Source organism: Ylistrum balloti, unplaced genomic scaffold (genome assembly GCF_031769215.1).
Source record: "Ylistrum balloti isolate Yb309-2 unplaced genomic scaffold, AGI_CSIRO_Ybal_v1 Utg369726, whole genome shotgun sequence".
NCBI lineage: Eukaryota > Metazoa > Mollusca > Bivalvia > Pectinida > Pectinidae > Ylistrum > Ylistrum balloti.
Genome location: NW_026781943.1, coordinates 388,855 through 403,261, shown reverse-complemented (window position 1 = coordinate 403,261; position 14,407 = coordinate 388,855). Strand labels below are relative to the sequence as shown.

At 34.4% G+C, this 14,407-nt stretch overlaps 1 protein-coding gene across 1 annotated transcript in view; it reads right to left on the bottom strand.

Annotated features, from left to right (window-relative positions):
- The window catches only part of LOC132565600 (nuclear hormone receptor HR96-like), a 56,073-nt gene extending 43,856 nt beyond the window's left edge, over positions 1–12,217 (bottom strand). The window contains exon 1 of the mRNA XM_060230246.1: positions 12,164–12,217. Within this exon, the coding sequence (XP_060086229.1) occupies positions 12,164–12,178 (15 nt within the window). The 5' untranslated portion in view covers positions 12,179–12,217. The remainder of the gene's footprint in view (positions 1–12,163) is intronic.
- Positions 12,218–14,407: the final 2,190 nt, after the last annotated feature.

Sequence of the window (14,407 nt, the reverse complement as noted above, 5' to 3'; positions counted from 1 at the left end):
TATATTAGATTTGAGAAAGATCTCAAGAAATAATGTTTTTACTTTCATTGTAAAAAATCTTAAATGACCACCAATAATCTGCCAGTTTATAACAATTCTGATCAGTCCCAAATCAAAATATTGCATCTAGGGACCATCGAGTACCACTCAGGAAATAGTGATAACAATTTTTCAAAAAAAAAAAATCAAAATAGCCTCTTGTCAGACATTTTTTATGATCAGTCCTAAAATCAAAAGGGCTCAACTAGGAACCAAGGGTGAATCAACAAGCAATTTGGGAAAGACTCATCCAGTACTTCTCAATAAATAGTGATATAACACTATATCAAAATCCAAGATGGCCACCAACAATTAGCGAACAAGGCAACCCTTGTAACATAAATTTGAAAATGGAAATATAACAAATTGTGCTGTCAATATTCAAGATGGCCACCTGCTGGCCATATTTTTTTTATCAGTCCCCAAAAAGATGATTCACAACTGGGGACCAAGAGGTGCAAATTGAAATTAGCTTCTCTTGAAATGGTGATGGCAACCACTCCATGCTGCCATCATCATGTATTCATCACCCATCACATGACTGCCTGGCAAAAGATTTAGCTTTCATATGCCAAATCACCTCCCTGACAAAGTTTCATTTGAAACTGACGAGAAAAACACCAGTACAGCACACAATTTTTTATATATACATTTAGAGGCCTTAATCAGGAAACCAAGCAGATTTTGTTCTGGGCATGTATTTCTCTACCATAACAAAAGGAAAACAGTTTAAATATTTGCCTAAATATTCCCCCTTTTTGGGCCCCTGACCCCGTAATTGGCATCCTGAAGATAATGGTGCATATGTATTCTATATTGTTGGCCCATTGATCCAACTCAAACTTAGTTAATACTTGATCCTTTTAGCCTTACTTAATGATTCCCTCGCCAAATTGTCATCTGTCTGATATCTCCTTTTCATGTAATGAAATTTTGTACCAAATTACGCCTTAAATGATAGTGTCTTCAGTTCACAAAGAAATCTTGAGATCCATACACTGATTCTCAACCCTATGCAATTTTGGAGACATTTCGATTTAATATTCAGGTCGAGAATTTTTTCAGCTAGGTTTTGAAAGATTTAATTTCAACAAGATAAAAATTCTTTGCAATAATATTGTGGATAAATATGTAATGATGTAAAGACAGTAAAGACTGTTGCTGAAATATCCATGGCAACAGATTAATGCTGTTAGTTCCCTTCATTGACCCATATATTTATAAACCTCATTTCTCAAACAGTACTCTTCAATCCAAGTACTGAAATTACTAAAAGGCTAACCATGTGGAAAATGTATATTCATGAATTAAATCATCACGTTGATGGATAAATTGTATTTTGAAATCATCAACATGAATTTGGAAGATGTTTACAAGCAAGTATTGAATATTTGTCAAAAACTGGAGGAGTAAACATTTGAAAAGTATCCATAGCTATTAGGTTTCCAGTTTTTGCTAATGGCATTTGACTTTGTATACCAAGTTTGAAAACTGTGTCCAATTAAGTCTTGTTTACAGGGTACATACATCCAACAGCCTAAAGATGATAAGTAAATTAAGTACTTACAATATAACAAGAAAATCGCTAAGTGCTAATCATTGAAAATCTGCTGATTGGCAGACCTCCAATAAAACAATAGCTCTACATCAAATTAATACCTCCCTGTTATGGGGATTTATCATACTCGTGATAAGTGAAATTTTCATAGCAAAACACTTTTGCTCAAAAGTGTGATGTTACAGCGTTTAAAACAGGTGAAAAATTTTAAAGGTTCAAACAAATTAAGAAAAAATACCTTCATCCAAACAGGAAAAAATGTGTTTTTTAACTCGTAACATTATATTTTGTAATGAATCAGTGCCTTTCTGTAGATCCTTAATTAAGATAAAATTGAGTCTTCTTTAACCAAGACTTTTTCAAAAGAAATTTGATCAAATTACTTCCATTACAACAAAGTGTAACCAATCTGAAAGATTACATCTATTTAGCCTCATTACTGGACTAAGCCCCTCACACCTCAGAAGGGTGAGAACTGCCGTTTACACAAACAGAGTTTCTGTCAATGATACTTTGGATGAAGTGAACAAAATTCTGTCATTCAATGAAGATTAAAGGAATTTAAAGAATTCACTTAATTTCCGAAGATGGGCCTTGCCCTTAGGCCCCAGGGTCGGAGATCCACCATTTATACAAAATCAGTTCCCTTTCCCAAAGTATATTTTTGATAAAATTTAATCAACAGGATAAATTCATGATTATACATTTGGTTCAATGAATACTTTATTTCTTTTATCTGTTTTTCTTTTTTTGTTCGAGCTAACCTTGGAAACAAGATTTTATATAGCCTTATAGATATATACTGAAAGGTTAGCATGATCTAACTTTACACTTACAAAATATCAGTAAAGCTATTCATAACAACTGAAAAAGACTTGAAAGACTGAAGCAAGTCATTTTCAAATAATGTGACATTAATCATGACAGTTTATTAGAAGAAATGTTATAATTTGTGAAATTTATTAAACAGTTCAGAATCAAGAGGGATGTGCTTTAACAGCCAATATTAATTGTCACAAGACATTTTTATGAAATAATATTAATTAACTTTTTTCCCTCTCACATCAACACTTCATAAGATTTGGATCTTTAATGCAACTTTAATTGTGATATTGTCAGAATTTCGGAAAAAACCCAACTTCATTATGTTTTCAAACATTTAATGAAAAATAGAATTAAAGTGATAAAATTTGAATTTAAAATAAATTTAACAGAAAACAAATTTCTTAATCAGAATGACAGGAGGAAGTGACACCCTTCAAAAAACCATGTAATACGAATATTTAAGTTAAAATGCACACCTGGTTTGATTGAATAATATGAGTGTGAGCCAAACTATTGGATAGCATGTATAATTCACTCTATGAATATTTACAAGCACAAAATTTATCTATAAATATTACAATTTGATAATAACATTGCATTACAATCATCGTTAGTATAAATTCCTATATATCTGCCACCCTTATATTGTTTAAAATTAAATTTTTTTATACTTTACAACAATTGTGATATTTATTAAAAATTAATATTAATCACTCTTGACATGCACCATGTGTTTATATTGACTGTATACTACATACCATCTAGTGACAATCTGTTGCTTCCCTCAAATCTACGGTTACAGTATCTCAGTTTCTCCAGAATCCCACTTTACCAGTTGTTGATCATTCCATTGAGCTTAGGGAGCAAAATACAGGTGCAGAGTTACTCAGGTAATGTTCTATATCCAAAGAGTGTTAACCCCAACAGAAATTACACATTCATATTTCCTTGCCACCGTCATGAAACACACTTAATTGTTCATAATAACAATGATCTTACAGAGATGAATACGAGGATACAGAGCGACAAAGAGCAATATGGAAAAATGCAAATGTATAATACTTGTTAAATAATTCGTTTTCTGCTGAGTTCATTTACCCAGTCAACAGCCTGGGTAATTTTGGTGAAGAGTGAAGAATTTTTATACAAAGTGGTGGCTTTTTATACCACTCTAGACAATTACACATTAGGCCAAATCACATGCCATTTATGAGAAATTCGGGTAAAAGTGTCACCCATGCATGCAAAAAGACAGCCCAGTTAGCTAATGCCATCCAGTTTACTGCTTCCGGATAAACACAAAGAGCCACAAATAGGGACTGTCAAACCACAGACCTCAGATATTCACCCGAGGTAGCATCGAGGCCGATAACCTCGGTACCATGTCGTTTGAGCTGATCACGTAATCCAAGAGACTCGGGGGCGTGCATTGACATTCATCAAAGAGGGAGCTTTGAAAGAAAGCAAAATTTCGAAGCCTGTGTTAATACCGTCACATTACTTCTGCAGCTCTGTTGTCTCTTTGTGCATATATTGTTATTACGGTCGAAATATTTCAGTCTGGACTTTACAAGGTTCTATTATTTCCATTGTAAGGTCAAAACTTCATGTCACATATATGTTAAATCACCAGAGAAAGAATGAGAATATTGCCAATTCAGATTTATCAGTCTAAGAAATTTGGGTTTTTTTTCACAATTCAATTGAAAATTAGCTCAGTCATGCACATAATAAAAAGAATCTCACATGTCTTTCCAATTTAATGATATATGAAGCTCATCATTTATATTTTTTTTCATTTTACCTCACCAGTAGTGGCTATTTAAAATGAAAATTTGTAGGATTCAAGCCATAAAGATAAACCTCCTGTGGAAGAAAACTCATGTTAGATCTTGAAAATAAAGTTTTAATTAACTGGATTATATCAAGATTTATTGTGTGCTTTACATCCTACTAAAAGGCAAGGTTTCTGAAGGTTGAACTGTTTTAGGTGGTGGAAAGCCACTGTTTCTGGGGAAAATCACTACCACAAAGGCGTCGAACCCATGACCCAGAGGTAGAGGGCAAATAATCAAGATGGTCAGACACCTTAACCAACAAGGCATGGATCAATTAAAACCAAACAGTTAAGTTTTTTCATGTTTGAATATGTTTGAATTTGATGATAATTAAATCATTCAATAACAGTATGTACATTTAAATGTTTCTAATTTAGATTGAGGTGGATTTAAATTTCCACAGTATGATGTACGCGAGTACTTTATTAAACCTAGCTTACCATAACCTAATTTTAAAAAATGCATCTGACAGTGAGGTTTTAAGAAAGATTTTTATCACACCTCTTTTAATTACAGGAAAATAACTTGGCAGTTTAGCCATGATTACATTTGATCCATACTCAAAGATGTAGGATCCTTTGAAAAATATTCTGATCAGTGGGAGTATGAATATAACTGGGACGATTTTCTGAAACACGGCTAACTATCTGCTAGATAATACAGGCCAGGTGTCAGATGAAGATGTACAGGCGAGTCATAGGACACATGTCGCAAGTAGAGCAGAACAGTAGGTTAGACTGTGTGTGTATATATATATATATATTGCATGCAAGTTATGCTACCAGTAGATGTTTTTATCTATACACCTAGCATTTACATAATATACAGGCAAAAAAACCCATCCTGACCTGACCTGGTTAAAGGTCAATGCACACTTTCTCAACAGCAAGTCAACATATTATGATAAAAATTCACAGACTATAAAGGGCTTGTGTCACAGTCTCTTTTTTTAATTCTGGTCAATAAAAATAATTCAACATGTGACTACAATGTTTCCTAGAACAGTTCCTGTAATGAACATCGTTTTAATATCTGTAAATAAAATTAAGTATACAGATACATCAGACATTTGAGTCCTGTCAACTCATGCAGGGATTCAATCAAATTTTGAAAAACAACTACATCTCTTTCTAACTGGAAATGGTGCTCTTGACTCACCAGAAAATCTTTCGAAAATTACTGATATATTATTTGGAAACTGAAATAATCAACTAATCATTTATTTTCACATATTTCATCATTAGATAATGAAATTACTAAAAGTATAATTTCTAATCAAGTTTCAGCAGTTCTGATCCACAATCAACATTTTTCTAAAATCCTAATAACTATAGCTTTATGGAGCCAAAAACGGGCAACCATGCAGATAGGAAAGGGGAGGAAAGGGTGGATTCCATAAAGTTATGGTAAGTATTATATCATGAAAATTGGTTTCACTTAAAAAAAATTTCAATTTCATTTCAGCTATAATTAACATAATTTTAGTATGAAAATTAGTCTTCCCATAGCAGAGACTTCGATGCCAGGCAGCCCATGACAGAACAGCATAACCCAGGAGTTGTAAAGGAGTATGTGCCCCAAAATGGCACCTAATTGTGAAAAGATAAAAAGATACCCTAATTACTAAGGAGACATAGCCAGACTGAGCCACCACAAGAGGTCCAAGGGAGTAAAAAACATCAGATTGAAAAGATGAGGACCTCAGATAGAAATCTGTAACTGCACCACAAGGCAGCGGACATGACATCCTGGAAGCATGACCCATCGAGGGGCGCCCAAGATGACCCAAACCTCGTGCCCCTGCACCTTCAACCCCGCCAAGCCTGATCACCAGAATTATATTACACTTATTTGAAGATCTGACAAACCCACCTAGACACAGACTGGGATGAAATATCCTGACAACTTTGTTTAAAGGGCAAAAACAGACAAGATTGGGAACACTACCCCCCTTGGTCTTATCGAGATAAAACTTCTAAAAGGAACAAGGCAATCTATCACCCTCCTCTGGACCCATCAAGGCAGGGATCCTAATAGGGTCTGACAAGAACCAACGAACAGCAGAATAACACCTGGACCAGCGTAGACAAGCAAGAGAAGACACTGTATGAAATTCACTCCTTCTACAACAAGATGCAAGAGCATTAAACAAAACTGTCTTGAGAGTGACAAACTTCAAGGAAGCAGCCTCCAAAGACTTGTCAGGAGACTGTGTCAGGGAATCCAGCACAAGTGCCAAATTCCTGGACCAAATGCCATACCCTGGGTCTATCCAAGACAAAGCCTCTAATCAAGGCAGAAAAAAGGATCTGTGACCAGCAGCTGGTAATCCCTGCCCAAATACAAACCTGAAGGTTTACCGCAGGAGGGACCCGCCCCGGATTACGAAAAGAACACATAAAGAGACATCCCTTCCCCTAAGACAGAAATGGCAACAACGCTACCAACTCAGACCCATAACTGCTGGACGAAGAAGACAAATCTCTCTCACAGCAAGAAGAAGATCGCCTAGAGGGGTGGGAGGATAACAAAGAGCAGATTTATTACAAGGGCGACAAAGGGGGCAAGCATCATGAGGGCCCCGTTCCCTAAATAAATGGGAAAACCTATGGGCCAGACCCTGTCACAATCCCGTCTGAGACATACTTCCAACAAAAGATCGGAATTTGTTGACAAGCATGTAAAAAAGACAAAAATCAAGTTTTTGATAAACCTAAGTCAAAATCACAAACAAAGCAAACAAAAATGATAAAAAGACACCGTAAACTATATTATCAAAAAGACGAAAAAAAAGGTTGACAACAAAGAGCCGATGGTGAAAATGTAATGGCAGACTATGCGACATACCTCTCAGACACGTGGAGCAAAAAACAGCTGAAAATTAGCACAAAATAATAAAACAATCAAAATAATTGAAAACAAACAGCAGATAGACAATAACAATGCCAAATGAACAAAAGAAGTCTCAGAAAAGATCTCTGAGTGGCTAAAAAACAAAGGAAAAACTTGAATCATCTGTAGAAAGTCAGCCATCAGTTAGCACTATAAAGGAAAGAGGAAGGGAGATCACTCTATGTGTCTGTTGTAATGGCTCACAGGATTGTAGGGAGGACAGGATTTTTCCATCCTTTGTTGTTGGGCTACAAAGATGGGTGCAGGTACTGTAGTTACATACTAAAGTTATGGTAGTTATTACTGAAATGAAAATTCATGTACCCATATCCATCAAGTTCTAAATACCTCTCTGTTGTACTTTATCAGATTCTGATCCACTCAACCTTAATATTATTGGAAGTTCACTAATGTTAGTACTCCACTTTAGCTAACAGTGTGTTCACCTCGTTCAGGTCCTGTAATGTACTTTTCTGTGGAGGATTTCTCAAATAGTTAATGATGTGTTATGTTGAAATAGTTCTATACCTGATGGCGTGACTACGTTCTACCCAACTCTATGTACACCTAATTAATTTATCACGTCCCTTATTCTTTCTGGTAAACCCAACCATCCTTAGCTGGTCTATAGGGAAATGCCTGTACTGTTATTTACAGGAAAAAAAAACAAGTTTGAAAAACCTGTGGCAAAAGCCTTACAGGACAACCATATATTAATCAATAAGTAATGAAAGAATTGGAATGATGCTTGAATGTGTCAGAAGGACTAAACTGTGAATTGGATCACTGCGAACATACATTGTATGTTGATTTACCGCCACAAAACCTGCGACATTAAAATGTTTTTTGTTCTGAATTTTGTAATAGACAATTTCTTTGAGTTGTTATACCCTTTATTTATAAAAAACTAGAAAATATCTGTAAGACATGAATGCCCCTGCCCCCTCCATGTGAAATAATAGTGAAAGGTCCGAAAGAGATGATTTTGTTAATTTGTATGCAACTATGTACAACTTAAGTTTCATACTTAAATTGACAAGTTGATTTAACGTACATGAATTTGGAATTTTGTTCTCTGGAAAAAATGAGGGAGTATATTAGTTCCTTATGCCTTAAAACCCACAAGTACCAAATTATGTAGAAATAAGATGATGTTCCTCTTTTTTTAGTTATCTCCCCCTGGTGGCCATCTTTTTTTAGAATGCCGAGAAATTCAAAACTGCATGAGGTCTTTCCATACTTGATATTTGTATGAAGTTTCATAAAAATTGCCTTCCGAACGAAGTTGTTAGGTGGTATATACTAATTTGGGATGCGACGCTAGGGACGGGACACGACAGGACAGGATGCGACGCGACGGGACAGACGGACATGGGCAACGCTACATGCCCCCGGCCATAAATGGCGGGGGCATAAAAAAAACCTACGCACCACAAAGCATACACATAATATATATGATTTTTTTTATAAACATACGCATCACAGAGCATATACTTAAGTACATAATACCTACATATTTTATTTCTCTTACACACCTAAACATACATATATTTCCACCAAGGAAAAAAGCTGTGGTGTATAAAAGGGAAAATACCTTAAACATTTTTTCTTACACACCTAAGGACAGGTAAACACATTATGTTATTTTTTTTTCTCTAAATCACTTACACATCACCACGCGCTATCAAATAGATTTCTCCAGTACACCTATGTATCATAGAAGCCATCTATATACTTACACATCTTATCAATACAAACCATCCAGAACAATTTCTGCTGTTTACCTAATTACCACCAAGCACATCCCCAAAATACACTTAAACACTGCCAAGCATAATTTCTCCTGTTTACCTAATTACCACCAAGCACATCCCCAAAATACACTTAAACACTGCCAAGCACAATTTCTCCTGTTTACCTAATTACCACCAAGCACATCCCCAAAATACACTTAAACACTTCCAAGCACAATTTCTCCTGTTTACCTAATTACCACCAAGCACATCCCTAAAATACACTTAAACACTTCCAAGCATAATTTTTCCAGTTTACCTAACTACCACTAAGCACATCCCTAAAACACACTTAAACACTGCCAAGCACAAATTTTCTCAAGTACACTTAAATATGCATTGCCAAGCTTATATATATAATTCCTCAAATAAACTTGCATGCATAAAAATATCAATTTCTTCAATACATATATATACCAACATGCCCATATATGATTTCTCTGCATACACATACACACCACCAAGCATTATCTTATTTATCTGTCAAGCCCCTGCCCACCTGCACATATTAGTCCAATCTTCATTATTGCTGAATCATCAAATTTAAAATAGTAAGCTATATGTATTTTATAAATGAGCTTTCCCTAAACTATTATTCACTTTTAAATTGAAGAAGAAAAAGTGTGTGTATAGGGGAGGGGGAGGGGTGTAATTGAGGATAGTAAAGTATATGTGGAATCATTTGATCATTCTGTTGAAAGTGAGAATTAGGTTGATCCAGGTATGGGGATTAAAGGATAAACATATATTATCATGCAGAAGTTGTTTACCATATTTTCCGGCTTATAAACCACACCCTATATAAGCTGCAGAGATAATCTTGAATGTTTTTTCGATTTGATTTCCATATTAGCTGCACCGAAATAGAAATCGCATCCTTTCTTACGATGTGGTAACAGTTATGTTGACCAAAGTTTCTCAATATAACAGACAAGGAAAGGCAATCAATCAATTAATCACCTTCATTATCTCACCTGTAGGACTAAAATATGGAGGAAGCATTCCAAAAGTAAATGATTTGGATATTTAAGGAGGTTGTATGTCTTGAACTGTGAGCTGAAGTAGTCTGTAAAATGAATATCATGATGTACCCCCAGTACTCATATATATTTAATAAAGACCCCAAAACAATCTAGCAGTATTGGGTGCATACATCAAATATGCACCAATTTGCAATGCAGTGTTTTTATGTATTAAACCATTTGACTTCAATTAAACTGAAATGAATATCGATTAATATCAGCAAATAATTACTAACACAAACAAATTTTTAACAGACATATTTTTATTATTTTTATTATTTTTATTTATTGACTGTATTCAAAATCAAATTACCACATTTTGTCCTGTTTTGGAAAAAATGAATCAGCTTGTTTGAAAATTGAACACTCAGTGTCACCAACACAGAAATAAGCTTTTATTCACTAATGATGTCCATCATATTGTAAACCCCTTGTGATTGCTGAAAACACATCAGTCTCCACATTTACTGACTTTTTTTCGATTTTTAAAGACAGATTGGGCTCTATGTGAAACAGCAAAATAATCAAATTCAGATTAAATTGTATTTTTTCTATCACTAATTATCATAACAAAATTTTTGTTAAACAGTTTTCCTTTTCTGGAAGAATCTCAATTATTTCTTTCCTCTAGAGTAAGGAATTTATAGTGGTATTACAATGCAACATCTGCCGTTAGTTAGTTATGTCATGTTACTTTATAAATGCGAGTTTTAATGAATACACTGTTCCTATCAGAAAGTGTAACACATGTAAAACATGACATAGATTTATTTGTGTGTTTTTCATGCTTGACTGGTTGGGCACGTTGTTTATTGCTACTTTCAGAGCTACCAATCTGACGAAAAATGATACTTTTTCTAATGAAATACATGCACACAAAAGTGACCACTGAACCTTACTGGTGACATTTATGAACAACATTATAACACAGTGCAATTATTTTTCATTTAAAAACAAAAGAGTATTTATTTCATAAACTTGACCCCTGTGTTGGTTATAAACACTGCAATAATGCTTTTGTGCATTAGTATTTTTTTAATATCTAATAATTTTTGTTTCCATCAGTTTAATATTATTGGTGCATTAGTTTCAGACCCTTTAAGAATCAATTCTTGTTTGCTACCCTGTGTTGACAAATCACCACCAAAAAAAATACATAAATGAATTCAAATGTGTTCATACTATAAGATTTATTAAAAAAAAACTAATTAGTGAAATACCATCATCAACATGTGTAGCAGACATTTGACCGCATCTCTGTTTCTAATGACATCACTAAATCACAGAGACGCCTGAGATAGCTTACAGTGACCCAGAAGTACACATGTATTACATAAAATCATCATTTGAACGGAATGACATTTTGTTAAAATAAAAAAAAAAATCATTCATGGTAAAAAATTGGTGGATATGTGTGCACCTTTTCTAAAGGGTCAGATTCAAGTTTTTATTGTTTGATTCTTTCTTTCCTCAAGCCATATTTCCTGATAAATTTCTTTTTTATGACACAAACTATATAAATAAAGTTGATTTTTCATTTCTCTTTCCACAACTTGCTAGTTTGAAAATAAAATCCAAAAGGAGTCCTCAAAAGTGATAATTTAAAAATCATCATTTTTTCAATATAAGATGCTCATGTTTCAATTTCCGTATCCGAATAATTGCAAGAAACGCATATGGCCTATCATAGGCATTAAAGGTTGGATTGGCAGGTTTCTTAGTTTGCCATGTAAAATTGAGTATTAAGAATAAAATACACAAATTTGCAATTGAAATTTAAACTAAAAATATTTTATGGTGAATGGTTTAAGAAACATTTTCTTTTATTCTTTCTGGAATCAATAGTTCATGTGATACGTCTTGAAAAATGATGATATCTAAAATTATCTCTTTAACAACATGTACACAATCAATCAATTTTTACATCGAATAAAAAAACACAAATTCGGCAACAATTACACATAAATAGAATATGTCACATTGCATATGTGTTGCAAATTGTTATATGAACTGTCAGGTGCGCGTTTAAGCGCACTCAAGCTAAAATTACTTAACGAACTACTGTGGGAGGTACTACACTGTTATAGTGATATATCTGTTGTCGTAACAACTGTCAATATCAAGCGATACAATTTGTATATCGATTTATGAACATATTTTCAGGTAGTCAGTAAAAAAATAAATTCAAAATCTTACCATGCCTCCTTTCATATAAGTGTGTCGTTGAGCTATACTAATCCTCTTCAAAACACATTTCGCTAAACAGTGTTCTTCTCAACGGGCCCTACGTGTCGGCCATTTTATTTTAAATGACCTTCACCTACATAATTTATACCTGGGTGCATTCGGCTGTATCAGTGTCCGTGCGTATTGGATAAATGTCACTTTCTTCACGACTGGGCGGCGACGAATTCTCCTCTGTATTGGTTAAGTAGTTAAACAACAAACTATTTAGCATTGCGTAGATCATTTCATCTTTTTTCTTCTTCCGCAATTTGATCATGTATCCACTGTCGTATCTGTGTACAATGTAGTTCGTACGGTGGGCTGCGCGTGAAGCTGACTACGAGTTCTGTTAACGGATTAATTACAATGGCGATTCTGATTTGAGTGACATAGATCTACATAGGTACATTTACATTTACATGAAATGATCATTTTCATTTTTAGTCCCTGGCTAATCGCACGACAAACAATAATATCAACAGATAATATGCATTATCAGGGAATCACATCTGCTTAAATAAACTAGAAATCTTACTGCTGTAATTTGATAGTGGACGATTATGTGTTACACAAGTTTTATAAGAACTTGACTTTAAAACACTATCAGAGTGCAATGTACAGTGTAAATATACGCAGATATAGCATGATAGAATCGTTATCATAAAATGCACGTAATTGGTTTTAAGCAAGACAAGACTGACTCAAAGGGCGGGTCCAGTCGGTCTCACTGATGGGTGTTGGTAGATGTAACACCAGAGTAGGCCTGGGTACCCCAGGCGCGAAACAACTCATCGTTTTAACTTAGGTGGGCAACTCCACTCCAAGATAGACATCAAATGAAAACATCTCTCCTTAAAGTTCTTTTCTTTCAATAAGATTTTGTAAACGACAAAGTGCAGCATCAAAGAAACCAGTCCCGTTAAATAAACAATCAGACCTTAAAATTATGTTTCAGCACTTATGTCACAAATGAACGCAATATTTAAGTCGAAACTCCAAACAAAAATATTACATCTCCCCAGCCAAATGACAGAACACATTTACATAAAAAATGTAGGTATGTGCGCCCCAGCGGTCGGAACTGGGAAGTTAGACTTTTTTAAGTCACGAAATGATTTTTTTTCCCACTTAAAGAACATATTTCTTATTTATTTATTCATTTTTTTGCTCCTAAGCTGGCCTTGCAACACGAAATGAAATTAAATCTTTCTACATGTGGCTTCCAAATGCATGCACAACAGTAAATATTTTTCATAAGTTTATCATTCAATGTAAATATTATTCAACACGTTTCCTGGTATTGGACATGTGTGAGACATTGATGAGTCAAGTTGTTTATTAAAGATCTCTAGGTTTAGAGTAATAGATAGAAAATGAATTCGATTGCAGCAGGAGAAGACGAATACAGAAACACTGGTCAAATCCAAAATGTCCGCTTACTAAGTTGAATAAATGTGAATTCTATATCGTGTTAAAGTGTACCTTAAGTGTTTTACAATATTTAGCTAAAAATACTACATATTATCAGAGACGTATGTGATATATACGTCTCTGATATTATAAAATCGGGTCAACAAAGTGCGAAAGTCCTTGTTAGTTCCGCTTCCCCGATATTGTGACGTATCTTAAAAACACTCCTTTGCCTCAGCGGTGACCGCCTCGATATGGGTAGCTCACATCTGTGACGTCACAAGTTTAACGCTGTCAGAGCAGCCCTTAAGAAATATACCGGGAATCTTCCATCGTGTGTTCGACATCAGATCTTTTTAGCTATTTATGTGATATATTCCGTTGATACTTACTTCTGTAGGTTGTATTTAGATAGCATTGATGTAGGAAGGATTCGTAACAATTTTAATTATGAAATTGTCACCTTTTGAGTCGACAAATTATGTTCTGTAAACATTTGTCTAAACACACATGCGGATGCTATCGAAATTCATCTGTTATCATAATTCATGAATCACGTGACTGTAGATATTATATTTGATATCGTCCATTTGGTCTCTAGAAATTATGATGAATCCTTGATTTATTATAATAATTGGAACAATTTTGCAAGTACAAAAAAAAACCACAGAAGCGTGACGTGTATTGCAATATGCAGTTATAAAAAGTCGAAAGAGATGTGAATAAGTATTTAGTGTTTGTGGCAGATGTTTATTGAAAAGTTGCATTTAGGGGTATAGGGAGATCACTTTGTTATTTCCAAGC